General features: G+C 40.1%; 1 protein-coding gene across 5 annotated transcripts in view; it reads right to left on the bottom strand.

Moving 5' to 3' along the window:
• Positions 1 to 12732: 12732 nt before the first annotated feature.
• The window catches only part of LOC134087976 (microtubule-actin cross-linking factor 1-like), a 41031-nt gene continuing 27467 nt past the window's right edge, over positions 12733 to 26296 (bottom strand). For 3 of the 5 annotated variants that reach the window (XM_062541854.1, XM_062541850.1, XM_062541851.1), the window contains exons 14-21: positions 25811 to 25984; positions 25460 to 25589; positions 19556 to 19675; positions 18823 to 19050; positions 18343 to 18520; positions 16105 to 16234; positions 15885 to 15992; positions 12999 to 14635 (exon numbers count right to left, since the gene is read on the bottom strand). In XM_062541854.1, coding sequence (XP_062397838.1) covers positions 14204 to 14635; positions 15885 to 15992; positions 16105 to 16234; positions 18343 to 18520; positions 18823 to 19050; positions 19556 to 19675; positions 25460 to 25589; positions 25811 to 25984 — 1500 coding nt within the window. In that variant the 3' untranslated portion in view covers positions 12999 to 14203. Of the gene's footprint in view, positions 12863 to 12998; positions 14636 to 15884; positions 15993 to 16104; positions 16235 to 18342; positions 18521 to 18822; positions 19051 to 19555; positions 19676 to 25459; positions 25590 to 25810; positions 25985 to 26296 lie in introns of those variants that run through there. The other 2 variants (XM_062541853.1, XM_062541852.1) reach the window with 2 other exon arrangements.

Here is a 26296-nt window from a genome sequence, read left to right on the forward strand (position 1 = left end):
TGGGCTTTTTGTAGATGGCTGATTGGTGTTCAGTTTTGCAAGTAAGTGCGTTCAGGTGTGTATTTGAGTGGTTGCAATTACCCGATGTGTTTTGTACTCTGGATACATGTGTTTAACAAATGGTACTCTGAGATTTCATTTTTGAACGAAGAGTCTTATGTATGACATAGAGAGTAGTATGCAGGACCAAGTGTGTTGCATAAAGGAGTAAGTGTGTTGCAGAATTGCAACTAGAGTGCAAAGCAGCACTTTTGTTCAAGGCATAGGTATAGGTGTTTGAGATATGGCAACAAAACTTAAAGTTGTGTTACTTTAGTCTAAGCATGGGTCTATAGTGTTCAAATCTGTAACTGCAAATCTGACTAATAGTGTTGGATTAATCCATTATCGATTAGAGTGGCACCTGAAATGCATTCATGTTTTTAAGGCTTTATTTTTTATGAAAATATGATTATGAGGACTCCAACGAATTCTTTCTCAAACGTTGAGACTGCATCTTAAACAGCACAATGTTCCCGGGGGAGAATTATTTTATATTAACACGTAGTCCAAGTTATAGCCTATGTTTACTGTGTTGTTGTTCACTCAGCCTATCCCACAATTCCCAGTCCCAATTTAAAACAAATTAAACCAAAATCCATCATAATTCTGAACCGAGGACTTTTAATGGAATACGATGCAATAAAAGCAGCCAGTTTTGAATTTTGAAACAATGTGTTAGGCTAGCGCCTGCTCTGCTGATGTTTTGATCTGACTAATCGTATATTATAGGGAAAAAGACACCGTAGACAAGAAAGTATTAGACCTAATCCGCATTTAAATAGTTAGCTGAAACATATGTTACAGTTTTTGCCCGTTGCTTGAACACATTTGGCAAAACTTCGGTTACCGTACCAAAACTCTACACACTAGTGAACATAACACAACACTAGGAAATAAACCTTTCACATGTATGTCAAATTGAAACTCTTCTATCAGTACCTAAACTCTGCAATCAAAACCCAACAATCCTTTGTCGAAATGTAACTCTGGTGACAAAATGAAACACACTTGCATCATATGCATACACTTGCAAATCAGGAGGAATACACTAGTCTACTTTATATAAAACATATTTGCTTGAATACATTTAGAAAAACTTCACTCATTGTGCCAAAACTCTACACACAAGGAAACAATGACACAACACTGGGAAATATACCATTCACATCACCATTTCCAATGGCTAAACAAATGGGCTTTTTGTAGATGGCTGATTGGTGTTCAGTTTTGCAAGTAAGTGCGTTCAGGTGTGTATTTGAGTGGTTGCAATTACCCAATGTGTTTTGTGTTTTGGATACATGTGTTTAACAAATGGTACTCTGAGATTTCATTTTTGACCGAAGTGTCTATGTATGACATAGAGAGTAGTATGCAGGACCAAGTGTGTTGCATAAAGGAGTAAGTGTTTTGCAGAATTGCAACTAAAGTGCAAAGCAGCACTTTTGTTTAAGGTATAGGTATAGGTGTTTGAGATATGGCAACAAAACTTAAAGTTGTGTTACTTTAGTCTAAGCATGGGTCTATAGTGTTCAAGCAACGGGCAAAAAGTGTAAATAACAGGCCGTAATCGTCGCAGTTCAGCAAGCAGTCAACGGTAGGTGAAACTATATAGCATACGTGTAGTAAATTGTCATCGCCTTATTCATCAGAGACGTTCGAACTCCCAGGTTGCTCATAGCCTATCGTCGCAGACGGCAAGTGTACAGGGGAACTATGTCTGGATGTCACAAGAAATCTTCATATTTTTTTCCCCTTTAAACTTTGTTGCTGGGAGGTTAGGGGAACGTTAATGCAACAATATTGTAACGTTCCCTAAAGGGTAGGAGAACGTTCTGCTAACCAAAATAAATAACCAGAAAAAAACGTTGTATTTTCGTCAGGAAAACTTTCCTGGGGAACCATGGGGCAACTTTTTTTTTTTTTTTTTTTAAAGTATATTTTTTGGCTTTTTGCCTTTATTAGTACAGGACAGTGAAGTGGTAGACAGGAAGCAAGTGGGAGAGAGAGATGGGGTGGGATCGGGACATGACCGCAGGCCGGATTCGAACCTGGGTCCCCGTGGGCACTCGGACCCGTAAATGGTACGAGCGCTGTAGCCTGCTGCGCCACAGCGCCCCCCAACCATGGGGCAACTTTCGCAACTTTCAGGCAACGTTCCCCTAACCAAGAAAAAAACGTTCTAAAAACGTTCTCCTAACCAGAAATTGTTAGCTGGGTATATGGCCAAGGCATGAAACCAGCCAGTGCAGATTAATCCACTAGGGCCAGTAGGCCAGATTCAGATTTGGACGATTCCAGCCATAATAGCAGCCGTGGCCTACTGGTTAGGGCTTCAAGCTTGAAACCGGAGGATTGCCAGTTCTATTCCCTACCAGTCCAGGGCTGAAGTGCCCTTGAGCAAGGCACCTAACCCCTCACTGCTCCCCGAGCACCGCTGTATGGGTTAGTGTGTGCTTTACCTTACTGTGTATTCACTGTGTGCTGTGCGTGTTCACTAATTCACAAACTGTGATAAATGCAGCGACCAAATTTCCCTCACAGGATCAAAAAAGTATATATACTTATACTTTAATATACATAGACCATAGAAATCTTAATCAAGAGATTACAACATTTCTCAAACGTAATCTTAATCACAATAGGCCCATGTGAAATGATCCCACAGTTTAGAGGAAAGGAAATCATGAGGCTCTACCACCCAGGGGACAGGTTGGGGCATACGGATTCATATTTAAATGAACGCAGTGTTATCAACAGAACCTAGGTGCCCAACAGATATTGAAATAGAAACAGTACACAACTATATAGTGAATATTATTGTTAAATTTAACATAAAACAACAGAATTAAATAACTTACGATGATGGCTGCACCATTTTGTGTGGCTCCTCCAACAACAGTAAGTCAAAGTGGACTTGAAACCTTTACTGTACGTAAGCACATGACCTGTAGCGTCTACACTGACAGGTTTCTGCAGGCGTAGGATTCAATCTTTAATCCAGTATGCTACAGATAAGACATCAGAGGCTTCTTGTTGAGCTCATTTACAACTGCAGTTTTTATGATCCTGAACATTGTACTGTACCTGCAGGCATTTGGGTGTTGTCTCAGTACAGGATCCCAGACAGTGCTACAGACACCTGTAGGCCTACCTGCAGATTTTGGACAAGTTCAAGTGTGTAACATTGAGGGCCCTCATTTCTAAAAGTCCTTGTAGAATTCATCCTAAAACATTGCGAACATTGAAACCTTAAAATATGTGCAGAAAAAGATTGTGATTAATGATTTGTGTGTATAGCGCAAACTTTTATGCAGGCGGTTGGCTATAAATACTGTCCTGCGTTGGATTGTGTGTGCATGTGTGTGTGTGTACACGAGTGCCATGCTCCTCCCATTGTCATCACACAGTACTCCATTTTTCTAGCCTGGGGGTTCCCATCCTGCCTTGCGCGGTGATTTCATTCACGCTGCTAAGGCAGTCTGGAAACTACGGCCCTAATTTTTGACTGAGATAGGGGACCAATCACAGAACAGGGGGGAAAGCAAGACCATGATGAGCTATGCACAGATACATTTGATAGACATCTGTGGCGCCCAATGAACGGATCTGGGTATTTTTTTCAAATACGAGAAAATGAACGTCTGGTTGCCAGACTACTTCTCATTTGACAAGTGGTAGGCACTAGCCAGGCTACCATTTTCATAAATGTTCTAACATTCACTAGGAATTTAACATATCTCCAGTATATACATTTAAAATGTTCCAATTATCTCCTCTAGGATAGTTTTGGACATCTATCTAACATTTTGAATGAGCCCATTGATTTAGATCTTCTATCCAGTCCTACAAAGGCCATATATTACAGTATGCTATATTATGGGGCACAAGGGGAAGATGATCACATGACCAGGAACAAGGAAATGACTCACAAGGGGTCTGATAAAAGTCAACAACAACTAATACACAGATGCACTGAATGCTTTCTTGATGTCTTTGATTCAACCTCCAACTGACACACACAGAAAGAGTGGTTTTGATATCATGGATACTTGATCAATAATACATGTAATGATTTTATGAAGTTGTGTTACACATAAGAGAAGACACAGACTGCAAGCAAAACTGAATTTATTTCTTTATTTCTACATGTAGATCTATAAACAATGAGATGATCCAATCTGGATGATTGTTTAGCTCTTGGCCATCACCTGAAATAGAGACATGCGTATGGTTATCATAACATGTGTGTGTGTGGGTAATGACACAACACATCTGTAGTGGTAATAGTAAAAACAGTAGGCATACCAGTAGTCACAGTTCATAACAGTAGTCATATATCTGTGAATGTGTGTGTGTGTGTGTGTGTATTTGTGTCTATATGGTACGCATTATGATCTGAGGGGGCAAGATTTTTTTTTGTAATGTTTTTCCTGCTTAGAAATAGTCACTTTAACAAAATTAATGAAGATTTTAAAAAATATATTTTTTATTTTGTTTTTTATAAAAATGTTGCCTGTAGGATGGAAATGGAATGGAAAACATTAAACTATGTATGTTTTCTTATACAAAAGAATATGGCATATGTGTTTAGAACATATTTTTATATAGCCAGAGACATAGAAAGCAGAATTATGTAGTTTTTACACCATAATATGATCTATTTCTTGCAAAAAAGTATCATATAATTTTCACCCGTTGCCCACAGGCAACATTGTACCACTGTGGAACACTATCATAATCAAACTAAAATATGTTAAAATCATCATGTATATTATTTTAAATGACTATTTATTGAAATTGCAAGTAGAAAAAAGCATTACAATGAGTAAAAAACACCCTCCAACCCCTAAATGATATAAAGTATGGCCTACTGTGATTCCATTACGGTACAATGTTGCCTGTGGGCAACATACAGATTTTTGCTATTTTCTAAAATATACAGTACATTATTTTATATACAAAAAAATGATTGAAAATACATCTATGCTTGTCAATGAAGGCTGTACATTTTTTTGAAGGATGCAAACTTGAGGGAAATTAGTGAAATTCACACTTTTCTAGCGTGAAAATATGACACCCAGCCAAACGTGTGCATGTGCTGAAAGAAGTGTCAAACTAGCAGCCTGTGAGTCATGTGACCATTATTTTGCATTTCCATTGGTTAGTATTGAGTTGTCCAGTTCTTAAAGTGGTATTAACTTATTTAAGGGATGCCTCATTTTATTACAACAAGGCAAAATAGGCTATGTTGCCTACAGGCAACACCGTACCATAGAGGGATATGTATCTGTGAGTGTATGACAGAGGAAGTACTGTGCGTATGTGTGTCTGTGTGTGTGTGTGTGTGTGTGTGTATGCCTATGTGTATGTATGTGTGTGTGTGTGTGTGTGTGTATGCGCACGTGTGTGTGTGTGTTTGTGTGTGTGTGTGTGTGTGTGTGTGTGTACAGTATGTATGTGTGTGCATGTATCCATGTGTGTGTTTGTGTGTGTACGCACGCACGCACGCACGCACACACACACACACAGAGACACACACACACACACACACACACACACACACACACAGACGCACACAGACGCACACAGACACACACAGAGTGAGATGGGACCTCTGGCTGCACACACACACAAATTCATGTACAATGGTGGTGGCATGTGTGCATGTGTGAGACTCACTCCACGGGTCATGTAGCAGGACAAGGACGTGTCCAGCTCTGGGCAGACAGGCCGGCATGATGGAGTGAGAGAACATCACAGGGGTCTCCAGAGCAATGAGCAACGTCTTAGGCCACATAAGGCCTGAAGGGCACACAGGGGCGCGCACACACTCACACACACACACACACACACACACACACACACACACACACATGAACACACACCACACATGATGATGAGTGAGAGAACATCACAGGGGTCTCCAGCTGGCCCAGAGCAATAAGCAACGTCTTGCCACATAAGGCCTGAAGGGCAGTGCTATACCGCCATCTGGTGGCCATTAAGTATTTAATTAAAAAAGAAGGGCCCTCAAATAATCTTATACTTCCTTGCCAATTAATTGTGTTTTTCTTTTAAAACTTTATTCCTTTATGAATTGTGGTGTATCATTAAGGTACATTTTTGAATGCCATTACTTTGACGTTGGACATTAGATGACCATAAATTTCCCTTGAATTTCCCCTTAGGGATCAATAAAGTATCTATCTATCTATCTATCTATCTATCTATCTACAGATGGTACGGGTTGAGAATGCTCCTTTCTTTCCCGCACATCGGGACTCCCGAAGCATCGGGACTTTAATTAAAACTGCAACCGCAAGGGGGCAACATAAGACCGCCTTATTAAAATGAAGGTTCGGCTCATACCGGAAAACACGGAAAAACCCGAAGACACCGCGCTGGTGACAAGCGGAGAAAAGAGACATCACGCTCGGCATGTCAGATTGCAGTTTCAGAGTTTTCGAATGTTTTACAGCGTACCTCACAGCTGGCTCTCTCACTCGACGTAGCCTATAACTCAGTCAGTCCAGCAGAGATGCCAGAGCAACGTTTTGGTCAATGGAGAGGGAGAGAAATGCTCCGCATATCCGTCTCATTTAATCCGTCTCATTTAATCATTAAAATGAAGGTGATGACTGGCGAAATTATAATCAAACGACGTTTCAATAAACCATTGTTGAAATTAATAAAAATGGTTTTAGAAGCCTTCAATTCAACCTGAAAGACTCGATATAGGCAACCTTAGATTAATTCATTAATTAATTACGGTTACAAGACCGCATTTCCGTGAATAGGCTATTATTGTCAAGGCGAAGACGAAAGAGATGGACAAGATGGACATTTAGACTACATTTATGCTAGGAATACTTAGAAATGTGTAGGCCTATAGGCTATTTTAAAACGGAGGCATGTTCATTTTAACCGGCGACGCTGGGTAGCTTACCCAGCACTTTATCACAGATTTTGTCCCCACCACTTTTGACAACTGAAAATAAAATGTATTTTACAGACATATCTTTAATATGCCTACATGCCTATCATGTCACTTTACTTATAACCGTAGGCTACATGCATGGAGAAGATCACGCATTTTGTAACATTGTAACAATAGATGGTCAGATATGCGATAGGGCGGTGAGGGTGATTCATTGTAACCATCGACTAGTAGGCCTAGGCCTAGCTCCGCAAAAGAAGTTTCTAGCAACTTAGAATATATGGATCTCGTTATGCATGTTCATGTTGATTCAGAGATAGACATAGACTACCGTGGGCTACTGTGCGTCAATATAACAGCATTTTATCATGTGGTGAATTAGCCTAATGACTAACGTCAGTTTAACATGTCAGAACTTTTGATCGGCGTTTCAAGTGCATGCCGCGAGTAAATGAACATGACTGACTGAATCCTTTATATTTCTTGGCTAAGTGCGAAGAGATTGACACTTGAACTGTGGCGTAACTGGTTGAAGCATCTTAATCATACGTCAGCGACCGGGGTTCAAAACTTACTCTACGCACCTCCGGAACCCATTAAGACAAGGGGCATTATTTTATTAAAAAGTTTTGCGATTTTTTTATGATTGCGATGTCTGCTGAAAAGAAAAGTTAATATGTGAATTCGTGGTTCAGCGCACGCACACACACACACACACACACACATTTTTACATTTACATAGGGCTCGGGCACACGCCTTGCATTCTAGGAATGTCGCCGCCATTTGGTAGCGCACTGAACGTAATATCCATTCATTCAGATGCACAAGACAAGAAGCAGAAATATAGTAGCGATTTATTCTTTTCCTCTTGCGATCGTGGGTTGCACTGTTACACCCCACTACACAGCAACATACTACCAAGAAGGCAAAAACTAAGTAACAGGAACACACTAAAAGGCGGGAGTAAATCCATAGTAATCCATAGTAAACTAAGGAGTGAAGCTGCCAATGTGGCTGTGCCCGCGAAGTTTTGATGTCATGATCCCGAGCCCTGTCGGGTGTCTGTCGAGAGAGAGGGGGGAGGGAGGCAATCTTCCTCAATGCCTAGGCTATAATGTCTAGTGAACTGGTTAGACAAGTGTGGGGGAGGGGGAATGATCGCACAAGACAATTGCTCTTCATGAAATGGGTAGTCTCACAGACGTTTGTCGATGTTTAAACGTAGCCTACTACATCACTTGCGAAATCGGACGTGGCACATAGAATTATTAGGCTACTGGATTTAATATAGCATAGACTTTGTTCATCCTATATTAGCCTATATTAAAATGTAATGTGCTGCGGGGAAGCATTGGGGAAGTCAGTTTAAGTTGTCCTGTAACAATTTGCCTCTTATTATAATCAAGAGTAGGCTATGCAGCCACGCACATAATAGTCTAGGTTACGGGCGGATGCGAGCAACCCCATGCAAAAGAAGGCCTTAAGTTAACGGACTGAAGGCCTGTTTACATGTGAAACATGCATTAAATCTAAGAAACGACAAACACAAATATCATGTATTGTGTCGTAAACAGTTAATGACTTCGTGGCCACTATACGCAACTGCATCGCGCAGTGAGCTGAAGGATAGGAGGACCGACACTTATTAACACAAAGCTTTGTAAAGCACTAACAACCACCCCTCAAAGTTCATTGTCCATAAGTCCAAACAATAAGTATAAAAATCCGACAATCCAAAACGATAACGAGATCTCCCAGAAACGAAAAACAAGTTTGTTGAGTAGCCTAGTCCTTCCAACAATCTCAGCTTTTGCGTTTGTTAGATAAAAGGCATTCTGCCCTGCTGTATTCCAATGAGAAAAAATCATCCACAAGGTAGGCTAAGGGTCACGGTAATGCAGCATGCAGGAATCTATATACGCACAAAACGAATGAATGGGTTATATCGGCCAAAACGAATGAATGGGTTGGGAGAGTCGTCTGGCTGTGTCAGCAGACTGCAGTCGGTCTCGAGGGGTTAAATAGCGCACGTACTTGAATTTTAATCTGAAGAAGACCACACGAAAATAAAATCAAATCAAAAAAGAAGGATTTCAAGTGTGCGAACCTTTTTCCATTTTTGTATGATTTAGCCTACTCTTGTTCTGCACCTTGACCGGGGATGTGCACAAACTTTTTTACTACACTTGAATTTTAAACCAACTCTTCTCTAGCCTATATCCTATAGCCATACTTTAATAATCAGATGTTATGCTCATTTTTGTAGGCTACACCTCACCGGCAAGCACGCACGCAAATGCTGCTTTTGCACATCTACAATATTGGCCAGGCTATATAGAATAGGTTTTTAGGACTGTATTTTGCCTTCGTGCAACTTTAGTTGTGCTCAATCTAAATTATTGTCAGTAAGGATAGGTCATATTACCAAATGGCGAACCTCGAAAATTATTTAGGATATAGAGCCGTGTCCATTACGCATGCAGTTATTTTTTAGGCTATTGTTTTATTTGAGTGTTTTTGTCTACCATGGCAAACATAGGCTAGTTGAAACGTTCGCTCTAAACTTATGTATTTCCAATCGGCTTTCACAAAACCGATGAGGTCCAGATCTCAGTGGCCTCATAGCTGCTTACAGCCATGCATAGTAAGCCTAATGATAGCCTAATAGTTATGACATTAATAGCCTATTAATGACCTCATGTCGCAATGGCACGTTGTTTGAAAAAAAAAAAGTTAAATAGGCCTAGGCCTACCGCCGAGTGGGGATATGTCGGAATGAACAGCGGATACCAGCTGGGTTGTAAAACATTACTGTATTCGTTGATCTTATCGATGCAGTCCTTGCGGCCACTTCTCCCCATCGAAGGAAACTTTCTGTTAAGTGTTGACAACACAAAGGCCTTCACGTTGTGTGGCAGTGCTTGCTTGCCCTTCGATCCATCCCAGTTGGTGGTTTTGCACCTGTCCCTGAGTTATAGTCTATATGAGTAAGCGCTTATGCTCTAACCGCATAATAAAAGAAGCACCTGCATTCCACAGCAGTGCTTATGGCAAGGCTATTAACACCTGTCACTGAGCTATGGACAAGCAGTTATGCTCGAAAATTATCATAATAACAGACACACCTAATTGTATGGCTCTATGTTTAAACACATCAAATTAGCAAGCATTTCTTCCCGATAGCAGCAACGTTTGCTTTCTTTTTCTGTCGGTCCGCGGTTGCTTGGTCAATTGCGCAGCAAATTATCAGATCACCGGACCTAATTTCACTCCATGTCTCGCGGACCAGCAGCAGTCTCCACGTTTCGCGGCCCATAGTTTGAGAAACGCTGCATTAAAGTGTCATTTGGTTGTAGGCTATATGTTTAGCGATTTCTTTGTGTGTTTTTCATTGTATTGTGTGTGCATTGAGTAGTTCCTTAAAATACGGAACAAAGGGCGTCTGTTCAATACGGAAGAAGACTAACTATTAGGCTACCTAGGCTATATATTTCTTATAACGAAACGCGAAGAAAAAATACGAGGACTGACCGTCTCGTTTCTCCGCGTTTCCCCCAATACCATGGCGACAAAGAGAAATAAATATGATTTGACATTTAAGCTGATTGCTGACAAATTTGCCACACAATTCGGGAGAAGCAGCGGACAGGAGCGCCACCACAACCAAGCACTTCTAGCCCAAATTAACATGGCAACATTGCCTATGACTAAAGTGTCTAAGTAGGCTAGTCCTACTAATATTACATTTGATTGGTAACATGTTTGTAGCGCGCCAGTTTACCCATCCCCTACATCAAAACAGCTTAGAATCAATCAAAGAATCAGCTGTGTCGGCGTTAGGCTGTAGGCGATTTTCTATAACCACTTTCATTCATTTCAACAATGGTTCATTGAAACGTCGTTTGAATAATTTCGCCAGTCATCACCTTCATTGTAATGATTAAATGAGATTAAGGAGTCGACTATTGACGGATATGCGGTCTTCATCATTTTGAAATGCGGGATGAAACTTTCTGCCACCTGGTGGTTGTTTGGGTACATTGCCTACATTGCCAAAAAATCGGCTTGACGGCCTGCGGGATCTCTTCGGGAGTCCCGCGGGAGAAGGTGCATTCTCAACCCGTACCCACTGTATCTAAATGTGAGCAATGGGCAGAGTCTAGGGGGTGACAGTTTTCATAAGATTTCTCCACATTGCTTTGACTAATGTCTGTTAAACTTGCTATCTTTTACCACAATGTAGTTTACTACTGAAGTGAAATGCATGGGTGCTGTCACAATGTTACTTTGAGCACAATTTCAAAGTTTGTTTTTGATTTTGTAATTTTTGAATGGAGGTCAATGGCAGCTATACTGTAAATTTCAGACTAGCCTGGACAATATTAATTGCAGAATATTTTGCAGGATAGCGTGACATTCATTTTACTCCGCTCTTGTTCTGTATTTTCGGTCTCATCAGGCGGTTGAGTAAAATAAGTGAGTGAAATGACGCACTGTCTCTTCTCAATAGATGAAACAGCGTTTACAGTTTTTGCCCGTTGCTTGAACACTTGAACAACTTTCGCGTTTGTTATCTTACCTCAAACACATGTACCCATACCTTAAACAAAAGTGCTGCTACTGGCAATTCTGCAACGCACTTACTCCTTTATGCATCACACTTAATCCTGCATGCTACACTCTATTTCATACATCAGACACTTTGTTAAAAAAATGAAATCTCAGGGTGCCATTTGGATTAGCATTAACAACATTAGCTATCCTTTACATTTACAATAGTGTTGATTAAATCATTAAAGAGACCCTATGCAACTTTCTGCAGGAGACGATCGCTCTTTGTTTACATCTGGAAGTCTGAGACGAAGAACCACGCTTGCAATTTATATATTTAAATATAGCCTATACATGTATAAATATACACGCTAAAGCTGTCGGGGAAGCTCTGCAGTGAAAATGCAAGCATAAAACGAGCGAAAACGAACAACGAAACCGAAACCATGAAATCGCCAATCCTGCATAGTTCCTCTTTAACCGTCCTTTACATTTACAATAGTGTTGATTAAATCATTAACCGTCCATTACATTTACAAGTGTTGATGAAATCATTAGCTGTCCTTTACATTTACGATACAGTGTTGATTAAATTAAATCATTAACTGTACTTTACATTTATAATACAGTGCTGATTAAACCATCAGCCGTCCTTTACATTTACAATACAGTATTGATTAAATCATTAAACGTCCTTTACATTTACAAGTGTTGATGAAATCATTAGCTGTCCTTTACATTTACGATACAGTGTTGATTAAATTAAATCTTTACATTTACAATACAGTGCTGATTAAACCATCAGCCGTCCTTTACATTTACAATACAGTATTGATTTAATTAAATCATTAACTGTACTTTACATTTACAATACAGTGTTGATTAAATTAAATCATTAACCATCCTCTACATTTACAATACAGTATTGATTAAATCATTAAACGTCCTTTACATTTACAATACAGTGTTGATTAAATCATTAGCTGTCCTTTACATTTACAATACAGTGTTGATTAAATCATTAACCGTCCTTTACATTTACGATACAGTATTGATTAAATTAAATCATTAACTGTACTTTACATTTATAATACAGTGCTGATTAAACCATCAGCCGTCCTTTACATTTACAATACAGTATTGATTAAATCATTAACCGTCCTTACGTGTTGATGAAATCCAGTAGCAGCTGAATATGTACTATATCAGTACCACAGGATCCATTCGGAGAGCTGCACAGGTACCTGTGTGATGGGGTGGGGGTTCTGTAGCACAGGTGCATGGCAGAATCCTACCGGACTCCTGCCTGTGCAGTCGACTTTGGCACAATGCTGCAGAGCAAGCGTTCATGTCTTTATGCAAATTTCGGAATGTGAGCTAGTGAAAACGTTTAGCTGCCAGAAAAAAACAATGGACAAAACTGCTCTGAAGGTCATAAAAAAAACAAGGACTTTTTTTTTTAGCTTGTTCTTTATTAAAAATCCATCAGAATTCCAGTGGCAAATTTAATTTATAGACTATAACATTTAGAAAACGTTTGTCTAGGAGCACTTCTTGGACTCAGAAAAAGTTTGTTTGAGGTGCTCTTTGGAAGGGAAAAAATTCAATTGGAAAAAACAGAGGAAGTCCAAGGCACTCTCATGTAGCAAAAGTTAAAAAGCCTTTATTGTTTGGTTTGACTCCCTGATGAAGGCTACTTGGCCGAAACGCGTTGGAGTTTTTTAAAAGGTTTAATGAGACTATAAGATTTGCTGGAAAAATAATGCAAGGATTACAATGCAAGGATATCTTATTATGATAATCACTATGCTATTATTTACATATCTCTGCCAGGATAAAGGTCATCATGTCATACAAAGCACTTAAAAATAGAGCAAATAACTATTTTAACTTTTGTGTTATCACATTTGGAATTTACAGTACTGTACAAAGAGTGTCATTTCTCACAGTGCTGCATACACTTAACCAACATTTGGAGGAATGCAATTTTGATAAACTCTTGTACTGTAATTACTCGTTATTTGAACAAGACATCTGTTTTACATTTACTGTACCATTTAAACATTCACTTCATCAATTATGATAACTATCCTGGAAATCCAGAGTTATTGAGAGAGCACAATTTGAATTTGCTCACTGAGTTACTCTGGCAATCAGTAATGATGTTCATTATACTGTACATGTCCTTGGAATGGAGCCAACATGAACCAATCACATTGGTTTATTTAAAAGTAGGGTAGAAGATCCTGGATAACCATTTCAGCAAAGCTGCAATATTTGAAAATACACAGGTCAAAAGTCCCAATCCCTTTCTTCAGACTTTCCCTCGAAGCCACGCCTCCAGAGAACGTACAATGCTTGTTCACGAGTGTGAGGGAGGAGCAGATTGCAGTTTGATAGATGCATCAGAATCCAATCATCGTTAACCGTCCATTCAGTATGATTGGATAGTGTTTTTCCTGGATTGTTCGTTCTAGAGGCCACTAAAACTTTTCATTTTTGTGTCAAAACGTTTAATTAATTGGTTGCAATGGGGGTGTGAAGAGTATTTCAAGCAATATGTTAAAAAAATGCTCCAGAGAGCATGCTCCAAAGATCTCCTACCCCACCTTTAATATAGGCGGGCCAGAGGCGAGCTAAACAGATGATGACAGTGCTGTTGTCTTACCTTTTCATTTTTTTCTTTTGTTGACATCAACTTTTGATTTCAGCAATTCCACCAGATCTTTGGCATTCATGCGAGACCTGGGTTCATATTTTAGCAGTGGTTTCAAAATGTTACCAAGAGCAGGCTGTAGTTTAGCCAGAGCATGAGGACTCTGGCGATCATAAAGAAGCTTTCGTATTTTTTTCGGGTCATTGCTTGGCCAAGGTCTCAAGTCTGTGAACATCTCCAGAAGAGTGATGCCAAGAGACCACATGTCTGACATGGTGCTGCAGTCCTCACACTCTACTAGGCACTCTGGGGCCATGTAGGGAGGGGTCCCTCCCATTGGGCCATAGTAATCCGCTGTTTTACCACTTCCTGCTGTCATTGATATGGTTTCTTTGCAGTTCGCCAAGCCCCAGTCAGTGAGATAGGCCTTTCTGTCACCTTCTGAAATCTTAAAACAACAATGAACAAAGGAAAACCCACATTGAGACAGGTCAACTCTGAAGGTCAACTCTGAAAATTACCAGTACTTTGTGAATGACATTAAGGGATGTATTTTAGTGAGTGGAAATGTCTGATCAGAACAGCTAGCCGCACCACACCAAACAGCGTCTATTTTGATCACATTTGAAGGAATGCTTGCACGCGATTTGTGCTGTGTAGGACCTGTGCTTACAGTCAGTGTTGGGGAGTAACGCATTACATGTAATTGAGTTACGAAATTTAATTACAAAATAAATGTAACAGTAATATATTACAGTTACTGGAGAAACATGTGTAATTCAATTACAGGTACATTTAACATTTTTAAAAATTACAATTTGAATTACATCTCAATATTGTCAGCAAAACCTTGCAGAGAATATTGTATGCAAAAAGAACTGTTTCCCTCCACAGCCATAGTTTGATTCGTGACCTTCTGATAGGCTCTAACATGTCTACAGCGCCATCAGCGTAGGCCTACATGCCTGCCTGTAAACGTGTTATGATAAAGGGAAAAAAGGCTGTGACCTATCTGTATGTCAACTCAGATTGATTTTACAGTAAAATTTGGCTTGAAATGTGGTGATTATCATTATATTATCCTCATTAAAAATGTAATGCATGTATTAAAAGGGGCTCAATATAGCCTGGGAATGCCCATGCTGCCTTGTGCGCTTGTACAGAACTGCTTGGCAGCCTGGAGACCAAGGCCGAAATCTTCGCATGGATTTGGGGACTATATATAATTTAAAAAGTAATCAAAAAGTAATTAGTTACGTTACTCAGATAAAGTAATTCAAATAGTTACACTACCATTACATTTTGAACAGGGTAACCTGTAACTGTAACACATTAAATTTCTAAAGTAACCTTTCCAACACTGCTTACAGTACACCTCATGACAGTACGTCTTCAGCTGAACTTTATATGCACCTTTCACTATATACATTTTCTTCATCAATGAAGTAGTAATGTTTAGAGGGTGTAAGATAGCGGTGTTAGAATCATGCGCTAGACCACACCTATTTCTTTAATTGACAAAGTGGAGTGCATGGCAAAACATTCATCACTACATTAGGTGTAAAAGTGTTGCATTTGGCACCGGGTGGGCTCTCAATCTGAAATGCTTGAGTATGAAAATGACGCTTTGAACATTATTAAGCCTATAGTAAGATTCTTATGATTTAATTCGACCCCATATGAAACATGATACTCACCATTATGTTTGCTGGCTTCAGATCTTGGTGGATGATCCATTTTCCATGTATGTACTCAACAGCCATAGCAATCTCTAAAGCTACAGACAGCTTATCCTCATACTGGAACTGAGAATATAAATAAACAGTGTGTTTAATACATTTTTATCAAATCATAATTATAATGTATTATATGTTGATTGCTATTATTAATTAGATTTTTAGAGAGAACATGCCTCACCTTGATGGGAGTGTCTTTATAAATAACCTTATTGAGGTCGGCACCCTGGATGTACTCATTAGCAATGAGGATTTGTGTCTCACTTTTGGCTACAGCCATCATCCGCACAATGTGGGGGTGGGACAAACGCCTAAAGAATATTTAATGTGATCTTTTGTCAATATTTTTACAAATTAATCACTTCTACAGTATACTTTATACTATATAAAAAACATTTTGAAGGACGCTGTACCACTCACGGTACAGGGGGGTATGGGGTAAGTTCTTTGAATGTTTTACCAACCCTTGAATGCCGTATACCATGGGAATGCTTAGATCCAAGGATTCAATTAATTCAAGACCACTCATGAGTAATATAGTTGCTCACAGCCTTAATAGTGTTAGCTAGCCAGCTAACTGTTACCGTTACACCGGTAGCCTAATCGTTACATCCCTAAAATACAACAGCAGGTACCCTATACAACAAATTATCATAATGGCATTTCATATCAATACATACAATAAAATATATATTTTTTTTTTGCTTTTGCTTAATTACAGTATATTTTTATCCAACTTGCTGCGGCCCCCCTAGTGCCTCCTGGCGGCCCCCACTTTGAAAACCACTGAGCTAACATGCCAGAGTCTTCCCTTTATCCACAACAACCATCTTATGGCACAGGATGTTTCAGTATCCATGATTGTGAAATATAAAATCTGTTTTCTTCTAACCCAAAATATTTATGTCAATATCTCTATGTATCTTGCCCCATGATGTAATGTAACACAGGCAGATCCAAACACATACACATGCACAAACTCACAGGTACATTACTGCTAATGATGTCTCGCAAGTTAATGTTTTAGACCAAGATCACTTTGACCATGACCTCAATCCAGACTGGGTGCCAGGCACTGATCCTTGTTGAGGAGGAGGAGGAAGATGATGATGATGAAGATGAAGGGGAACAGCCATCCACCTCTATACAGCCTCTCAGACGGGTAAGAGAGAGACAGAGAGGACGGAACCAAGGCAGGCAGTGACCAAGTAAGTGGAAGAGACGAGTCAGATGAGTGAAGGGGTAAGGAAGATATGAAGAAAGATATGAAGAAAGTGAGAGACGAGCGAGAGGAGATGGAAGAGAGGAAGAAAGAGGAGTAGGAAGAGGAAGTGCACTCTGGCCTGTCTGTCTCCACTCTCCCCTAGCTACACTCTAGGCTGTCTCCACTCTCCCCTAGCTACACTCTAGGCTGTCTCCACTCTCCCCTAGCTACACTCTAGGCTGTCTCCACTCTCCCCTAGCTACACTCTGGGCTGTCTCCACTCTCCCCTAGCTACACTCTAGGCTGTCTCCACTCTCCCCTAGCTACACTCTGGGCTGTCTCCACTCTCCCCTAGCTACACTCTAGGCTGTCTCCACTCTCCCCTAGCTGCACTCTAGGCTGTCTCCACTCTCCCCTAGCTCAATTGGGGCGGTCTCCATGCTCCACTCTAACCTTTGGGCCTTTATTATCAAAATGTCATAGGTGACATAGAAAATAAATTATGATTATTGTGATTATGCTTCTTTTATTGTATTCCAGATTTGCTGACATCCAAATCCAAAGTGTCAGAGGCCACATTTTATTTGTAGGCAAAAGGGTTGTCAAATTAGAGGTGTTTGATTCTGGTTATATTGTTTGGTAAGTCTCCAAAACATGACAACTCCAAATTAGAGCTGCAGCTGCAGCTACTGAATGAGGACTACAGATGACAGCATAAATAAATAAATGCATAAATGAATGTCAACATGTACTGAGTCTGTGACACACTGAAGTTGAGCCTACATTAATTCCCTCCCTTTGGAAATTCGGCCACAGGGCACTATTCCAACATGATTACGACCCCAAACAAATCCTCCTTTTAACCTACAAAATGCTGAATGGTTTTGCACCCTCCAAGACGACCTCTGCCTTGCTAAAGAAGCTGAGGGTGAAGGTGAAGGACTGGCAAAGCATGTCTACAGACTTAATAATATAAACCCTACTGGGCATCTGTGGGGCATCCTCAAATGGAGGGTGGAGGAGCGGAAGGTCTCTAACATCAACCTGGACACTCACTACTTTATATTGTATCAAAGTGTCTTCATGAAAAGATGTAATAAAATATTTGCAGAAATGTGATAAGTGTACACACTTTTGTGAGACATAAATACTATGAGATTGCAGATTCATGAATGAAGCATAAAGGAACACACACACACACACACACACACTTACAAAGGTATGAGAAACTCATTTGTGATGACTGAACTATCTCCAATAGGGATGACCTTTACAGCAGCAGGAGTTCCCAAGTATGAGCCTTTGTAAACTGTTCCATATGATCCTCTTCCAATGCAATTATTGTAGTTCACATTTATTGTAGATAAGTCCACAAAATTAACTTTATGGCGGTCTAGAAGCAGGAGAACTATAAGTTAAACTGAACATTTTATGAGCAAAATAAATTGATTGAACAGAAAATATTATGTTAACATGGAACAATCTGAAATGTTTTACTGATTTGAAATTGCTATACTGTATGTCTATAGATGCATCACAGTATTGTGGATACTGTATGATATTTGAGATAAAAACTTATTTTGTTTTTTGTCTGAATTACATTTAAATATAAAACTGTACCATAGCCTTGTCTCTTAGTACCAAATCTATATCCATGTACTGGTCTGAAGGTTAAATGCTGTTGAGTAATCTCACCATCTCCATGTGCTGTGGTTGTGTGGATCTCAGCTCCCATCTCCCCAGCTGCAGCCTCCTCTGCTGCCCCCCCTGTGCCATAGCCAGAGCTCTGAGTGGGGGCAGCCATGTTGAGATGCTTAAAGGGCCTCAGGAGCTTAGATATAGCAGAGCCAGATACAGGTCTCGATGCAGCAGAGCCAGACACAGATGATCCTCCAGAGCCGTCATCAGGGATGTGTTCTCTAACTACATTGTTATGCATATATATTAAGCATATAAAGAAACCATTCATGCATTAATCTCTTCATTTGATGAAGAGAGTCATATTCACTGTAAAGTGTGTGTGTGTGTGTGTGTGTGTGTGTGTGTGTGTGTGTGTGTGTGTGTGTGTGTGTGTGTGTGTTGTATAGTTACATGTACAATATGTGAGTGCAATAGATGATGTATAATATACTGGAGATCTGTGTTCAGAACCTAGTGATGAGTGTGTGGAGTTCATAAGTGTGTGTGTGTGTGTGTGTGTGTGTGTTCAAATTGCCTCAGGAGTTCAGATAATAATGTAATGCAGCAGAGCCAAATCGAGATGATCCTCCAGCCATCATCAGGGATGTTTTCTCTTACTACAGTTATATGCAGAAATAGTAGGCAATCAGTGAACTCTTCTTGCCAAATGTATAATGGCTAATTTGATGTGAATAGTCCTCATTCTATGCCATTTGCTTTTTAAAAAGATTAACATGCGCATACTTACAATTTGGAGGAAACTCCTTACTCAGCTTCAACTGGAAAGGGCAGCCCCTGTTTCCTGCCACCATCTCCTCTATCTTCTCCAGCAGCTCTGTCACCTGGCCACCATCCCTCTTCTCATTGTCTACAACACGATACCCAGTGTTTCCCTTACAATGTATTCAGCAGTGGTGCAGCACCATGGCTGGATATTCAGCACCACTGCAACATCTTCACATGATCAGTAATGTCACCACAATTAGGCCTACAGTGATCCCTCGTTTATCGCGGGAGTTACGTTCCAAAAATAACCCGTGATAAGTGAAATCCGCGAAGTCGCAGCTTTATTTTATTTTTACAATTATAATAGATGTTTTAAGGCTGTAAAACCCCTCACTACAAACTTTTTACACTTTTCTCAGACAGGTATTAACATTTGCTCACATTTTCTCTTGTTTAAATACTCTCAAAGTTCAAACTTTCATAGAAAAATAAGGACAGGCTACAGTATTGCGTGGAATTAAACTGTCACTTCATTACGTTAACAGCGTTCATCACCGCCCGTTCCCGCCCCCTCTACATTGCCAATTGCGTGTGCAGAGCTGAACCAAACGCGCAGTTGAATATTGCAACATTAAAAAGAATCAAAGTTTAGCAATCATACATGATACAAAGATGTCAACGAGCAGCGACAGACAGAGTAGGCCTAGTAGTTCTACTAATCCACTTAAAAAAATACTTGATCTATTTACTGCACGTAGACTAGGGCTATGATTTAATACTTTGTCTAACAGATTGGGAAGTGTAGGCTATGCCTGTGGCATGACGTGCCTTTAAGAGCACCGCCAGTGTTGGGAAGGATACTTTCAAAACGTATTCCGTTACAGAATACAAAATACATGCCCTAAAAAGTAATTTGTAATGTATTCCGTTACGTTACTCAATCTGAGTAACGTATTCTGAATACTTGGATTACTTCCGCATTGAATTGCGTTTTATAAGTGTAGAATATGCGCCCATCAGATCCAAAATTCGGGTCTGTTCTTCTGTTCCAAATGGCTGAATGCGGCCCACGTAGGCCTACTGTACGAGAATAGAATTCAAGTTGGAACAGGAGCATATAGCCTATAGCCAGAAATTATAAAGTGTGTGAGATTTTTAGGTGGCATCAATCCAGTAAAAATGAGGGGTGCAGATATGACCGGTGGGTGGGACGCAAATTACCTGGAAATGTAAACACGCCTACTGCATAGCCTATCAGTGCTCTCAAAAATGAACGTGAGTAAATGACAATCAAAAACCGCACGTTAATATAGGCTATACGCTAGGGCCTACTAGCAAGAATAATACACTTGCTGCACCATAATTCATTTTAAAACTTAAATATAGCCTAGATCTACTAACAAACTAATAACCCATGAGTTATTTTAAGTTGGAATGAAAACCTCAGAATGAATGCAGATGGGTTTCATCGTAGGTCTAAATCAACACGTGAACCAGGCTTTGTTTATTGATTGCTAAGACTGTATAACCGATTGGCCGAAGTAAGCAATTAATAGGCCTACTTGGGAAAATATATTTTGAACGGACATCAAGAACCACGGTCGGTGAGTAGGAGTTACTAACACTTACTTCACTCCAAATTTGCTCTCAGTTATCTCGAGGGCGCGTCCATAATGCGCGCTGGCTGCGTTCTGACGGGTGCAAAGTGTCTGGTGCAAGACGACGGGGCTTGGATTTAAACATGGATATAATTTAATCTAGATTGCTCTCCGGAAAATGCATGGAGTTGCCTTAATTTATTTAGAGAGTGAATAAACTTCGAAACAGTGAAGTATCCTCATGTAATCCATTGATTTCAGCAATGTAACTGTATTCTAAATACCACCTGTTTAAGTTGTAACTGTAACGGAATACAGTTACTCATAATTTGTATTCTAAATACGTAACGTCGGTACATGTATTCCGTTACTCCCCAACACTGAGCACCGCACACCCTGAAATAGAGGCTGGACAAGCACGTTGCCGTCGCTGGACAAATGTAGGACTAGCGCCATTCAATGCATCTTTCTGTGGTGGTACTCATGTTTAACACTGGGCCTTGCGTCCTACTCCTGTCTCCTGTGCATGGATGTCGCCCTGACGTGGTTCACTCATCCATTCTGGTTTCGTCTTGGGCCTCCCGTGTGTAAGGCCGGCTTAAATAAAGGCAAGTGAAGCACTGATATTGTGGGACATTGCTATTGCTATTCGCCCTTTTCACGCTAACGTCAGACACTTTCCGCTTTGAATCTTTGCTGGGTAGCAGTACATCTGGCGTAAGCAAAAGCTATGGTGATACGGTTACAGTTCTTGAGGTAAGATTAATATTTCATATGTGTTTATCTTCATTTTCCTTGTTATCGTTGGTGATCATTGCCAGCACATAGCTGTAGGGTTGGGTATCGTTTGAATTTGAACGATTCCGATTCCGATTTCGATTTTGATTCCTTGTTTCGATTCCGGTTCCTAACGATTCTCAATTCTGATTCTTGTAAAAGGCAGGGTCAAAAAAGCTTGGATATTTTAAATGAGCTAGCTAACCAACGGTCTTTCTGAATGACATTTGCTATACATTTCTCACAGGGCTGTTTTCAACTACAATATAAATCGTCTTCTTGTTGCCTTAGCTCGGTTATGCAAACACCTTCTTCGTTGGTGTTTAGCGGCTTCTTCTTCCGGTTCGCGGACTGGGAATCGATACTAGGAATTGAAATTTAAACTTTTGAACGATTCCGGGAGAATTGGAAAGGTAGTCCCGGTTCCCATCGATTCTCGATTCTCGATACCCAACCCTACGTAGCTGCCTTGATTTGAGTGTGAAGTCAGTAGTCTAATTCTTAATATATAGCAGCAACTTCAGGTTTGATATTAAATATTCTTTTATTGAACCAACTTCATCTTCGGTGCTAACATATTAGCTAGCTGAAGTTGCTGCTATGTATAGCAGGGGTCTCCTAACATTAGGACTAACAGTTATCGTTTGCGATCATCGTAGCTGCTAGGGGTGGTAGTCCGGGAGCCAAATGCCATAATTTAGGTGAACCTGGCTTTGTCGGTTAAAGTTTTTTTTTTTGCAGAATCTAGTAGTCTAGGGGTACCTCTTTAAGATTTAAGAGGGTGCCCGGTGATATCCCTTGGGCAATTTCATATATTAAGCCTTTCTTGTCCAATGTGTTGACTATAAGGCGGATATAGCCTACTACAGGTGAATAGGGTAAAAAAATTTACAAGCAGATATCAGATATTAGGCATGATGTAATTAAATATGCGCTGATTTGCATAAACGTAAAAAGATCAAATCTGAACATTGGACAAAGCCAGCTTAATTTTTTTTCTTTTCATTTTGTTGACATAAGAGATGAAAAGTATTTTAGAGAGGGAATTATGGATATCTCATTTAGTTATTCAGTAAATCAGAAAATACTATACCAGCCTTTAAAAAATCCATTTTCGCCATGTTTTTTGGAATAAAATATCATGTAAATCAGGCTAAGAATCATATATCAACAAACCCCTCTGCAAAATCCTTCTAAACATGGTTAGGTATAAGACTGAAAAGTTTGGTGTATGTAGATGCTTGTGAAGTGGAGATTTTGTTCTCCGAGTGAGAGAGGAAACTCATCCATATCCGCCTTATATTCAACACTTTGGACAAGAAAGGCTTAATATACAAAATAGCCCAAGGGATATCACCGGGATATCACCGGGCACCCTCTTAAATCTTAAAGAGGTACACCTACTCTACTAGATTCAGCAAAAAAAAAAACTTTAACCAACAAAACCAGGTCTGACCTGGGTTGGTTGCAACCTGACCCCATGGCTTAGTGACTGGTCTGGTCTGCCAAAAGCTCACGAGAACCTTAAAGGAACACTTCACTTTTGTCGGTTAAAGTTTTTTTTTTTGCTGAATCTAGTAGAGTAGGTGTACCTCTTTAAGATTTAAGAGGGTGCCCGGTGATATCCCTTGCGCAATTGTCAATTTTGTCAACAAAATGAAAAGAAAAAAATTGAAACTGGCTTTATCCAATGCTCAGATTTGATCTTTTTACGTTTATGCAAATCAGCGCATATTTAATTACATCATACCTAATTTGCATATTCAAACATTACATTTCAGAAAACTTGTAATACATTTATTTTTCATATTGATCTAAGTAATCAACTGGTGAAGTTTCATAGTGATATCTGCTTGTTAATGTTTTCTTTTTACCCTATTCACCTGTAGTATATCCGCCTTATAGTCAACACATTGGACAAGAAAGGCTTAATATACGAAATTGCCCAAGGGATATCACCGGGCACCCTCTTAAATCTTAAAGAGTCTAGTCTACTAGATTCTGCAAAAAAAAAAACTTTAACCGACAAAGCCAGGTCTGACCCCATGGCTCCCTGACTATGGCACGGTTTTTGAAAAATGCTCCGAACCGTGCGGTTCGCATGTCACGGTTCGGAGTGTGTGTTCATCGTACGGTCCTACGGTTCAGGCTAGTTATGGCATGCGCAATTGATTCCCATATGTGACGATGTGTTTTCCCTGACGTGCGAGAGTATGGAGTTTTGAGTGCTGCGTGCGAGGTTTTAGAAATGGCAAGTGCGAGAGATCATCCCTAGCGTGGTCAAACTGATGCACTTGACACTGCTCGGGTGGAAGCATAAAGTTCTTCCGCAACTGTAGACTATGCGTGCAACTTTACCAAACAGCAGAAGTAAACTCATTCTCCTTGGCCCGCTCTCGTGCGCGCTCAATGGACACTCGCCCTCGACATGCACATTAATCCAAATAAAACATTCACAATCGTGAACGCAATGACGCACAGAAGACGATTAGCTAAATTACTGTTAAATACGGTTAGCATCATTAGAAGGCTATGCTGCAGACATTAAACTCTTGCATTCAAGTTGACTGACAATCTCAATACCAATGTTTACAACTCCAAGGCTTAAAAGGGCCTGTCCCAAGGAGAAAAAGTATTTGCTTACCTTGAAACTAAAACACATGTGGGGAAACTGAACAGTCCAACCAGTAGAGTATGATTAGCTTAGCCTGCTACTTTGTTTACAATATTTTGAGGCTTCAGCCAGACAGCTGAATTTAAGAGGTGGAGTTATAATGAATAGTAGGCTATAATCTGCATAAAGTTTGCTGTTATGAATATCAGACATGTCAGTATATAGAATGTATAAATAATTACATAATGTGTGTGTGTTTCAAATAAAGACAAGCTTTACATCTTGTTAAAAAATCATTCACACTATATGAAAGGAGAGCGATAAAAAGGCGATGCAATGAAAAATATGGACGGACGACCTACATTTTGTGCTGGTGCACCATCCCTGCCAAATAAATGAAAAGATTGTTGAAAAAGATTGTTGAAATCATCAATGTCTTCCCTCTTGCTTTATCAAAATCTCAACTGTAGCTTAAAGTTCCCTTAGACAATAATGTGCTGTATGTGAAGTCAAATTCAGTTTGTGCATTATTACATGATAACTATTCTCTAAATACTCTAGCCTAATTGTGGATGATTAAGCTATATGCTGAAATAAGTTTCTGGAGTGTTAAAGAGTAAAAGAAAAAATAACAACAAGAGCCGTACCGAACTGAAAACCGTGACCCTAAACCGTGATACGAACCGAACCGTAGATTTTGTGAACCGTGCCACCCCTAGTAGCTGCCTTGATTTGAGAGTAAAGTTAAATGACGTTATGACTGCATATTACTGCTACCGGACGAACTGATACCCAGCTGCTGACATCACGTGAAAATGGTCTATTCTTAAAATGTGTGGTTTTTAACCCCCGGATGACGTAGCTGACCACACTACCACATCAAAGCACTTGACAATACTTCACATCCTCAGCCACCTCCTTTGAGACACACACTTACCAATGTCCCTGAGTTGCTGCTTCCAGGCCTCTACCTCAGGGGAGTCTAGGTTCTCTGCCATCAGCTTCTTCAGAGTGCTCTTCAGCTCCTCTACCATCCCAGACTGCTCTGCCAGTTCTGATGGCAGTGCCTGCACCACAGAGACATACCACATCAAGTTCATAGATCATGTGGGGGCATCCTACATTATGTCTGCAATTTCCTTCATCTTGATTTCCTTCTTTATCTGAGAAGTCACTCCTTGCTAAACATTTGTCGCTGGTGTTAGCACTACATATTCTTGCATTATGCTACATTGTGTCACCTGTCTGTGCTAGTGAATGCATTAAATAATCACAATCAATTACACACCTGTAGCATGCCACTATGAGACTGCAGGCTGCCTTGTGATGCAGGGGAGGATGCAGAATCAGTGGCCATTTCTCCAAGTGACCGCTTCCGGTCCGGCTGGTCCAAGGAGGTCAGCTCCTTCATCAAGGAGTTAATTGTCCCCTGAGTTTCCTGCAAGTCCTCTGCTGCCTTTGCCTAAAGGGAGAACAGAGAGGAAAACAGGGATGAGACAGATACAGATAATAATGGTATGTTGGTTTCAAGAGCCTGCATCAACTTAGCTTATAACCAGTAATTTGTGATGTGCACCACCATGCAGATAAACAACAGCAAACAGAGGCATCCAACACACATGGGGAAAAGTGCACTAAATTCCCCCTCTCATTCCTGTGGTCGACACTAAGAAGGCAGGGGAAAATTGCCCAAACCCTTTGTTGCTATTTCCACAACTGTTGCTACAGAACCACCCAACTTTTCCAAAACCGCAACAGGCTCTCCAACAGCCTC

The sequence above is a fragment of the Sardina pilchardus genome, chromosome 7, assembly GCF_963854185.1.
Source record: "Sardina pilchardus chromosome 7, fSarPil1.1, whole genome shotgun sequence".
Classification (NCBI taxonomy): domain Eukaryota; kingdom Metazoa; phylum Chordata; class Actinopteri; order Clupeiformes; family Clupeidae; genus Sardina; species Sardina pilchardus.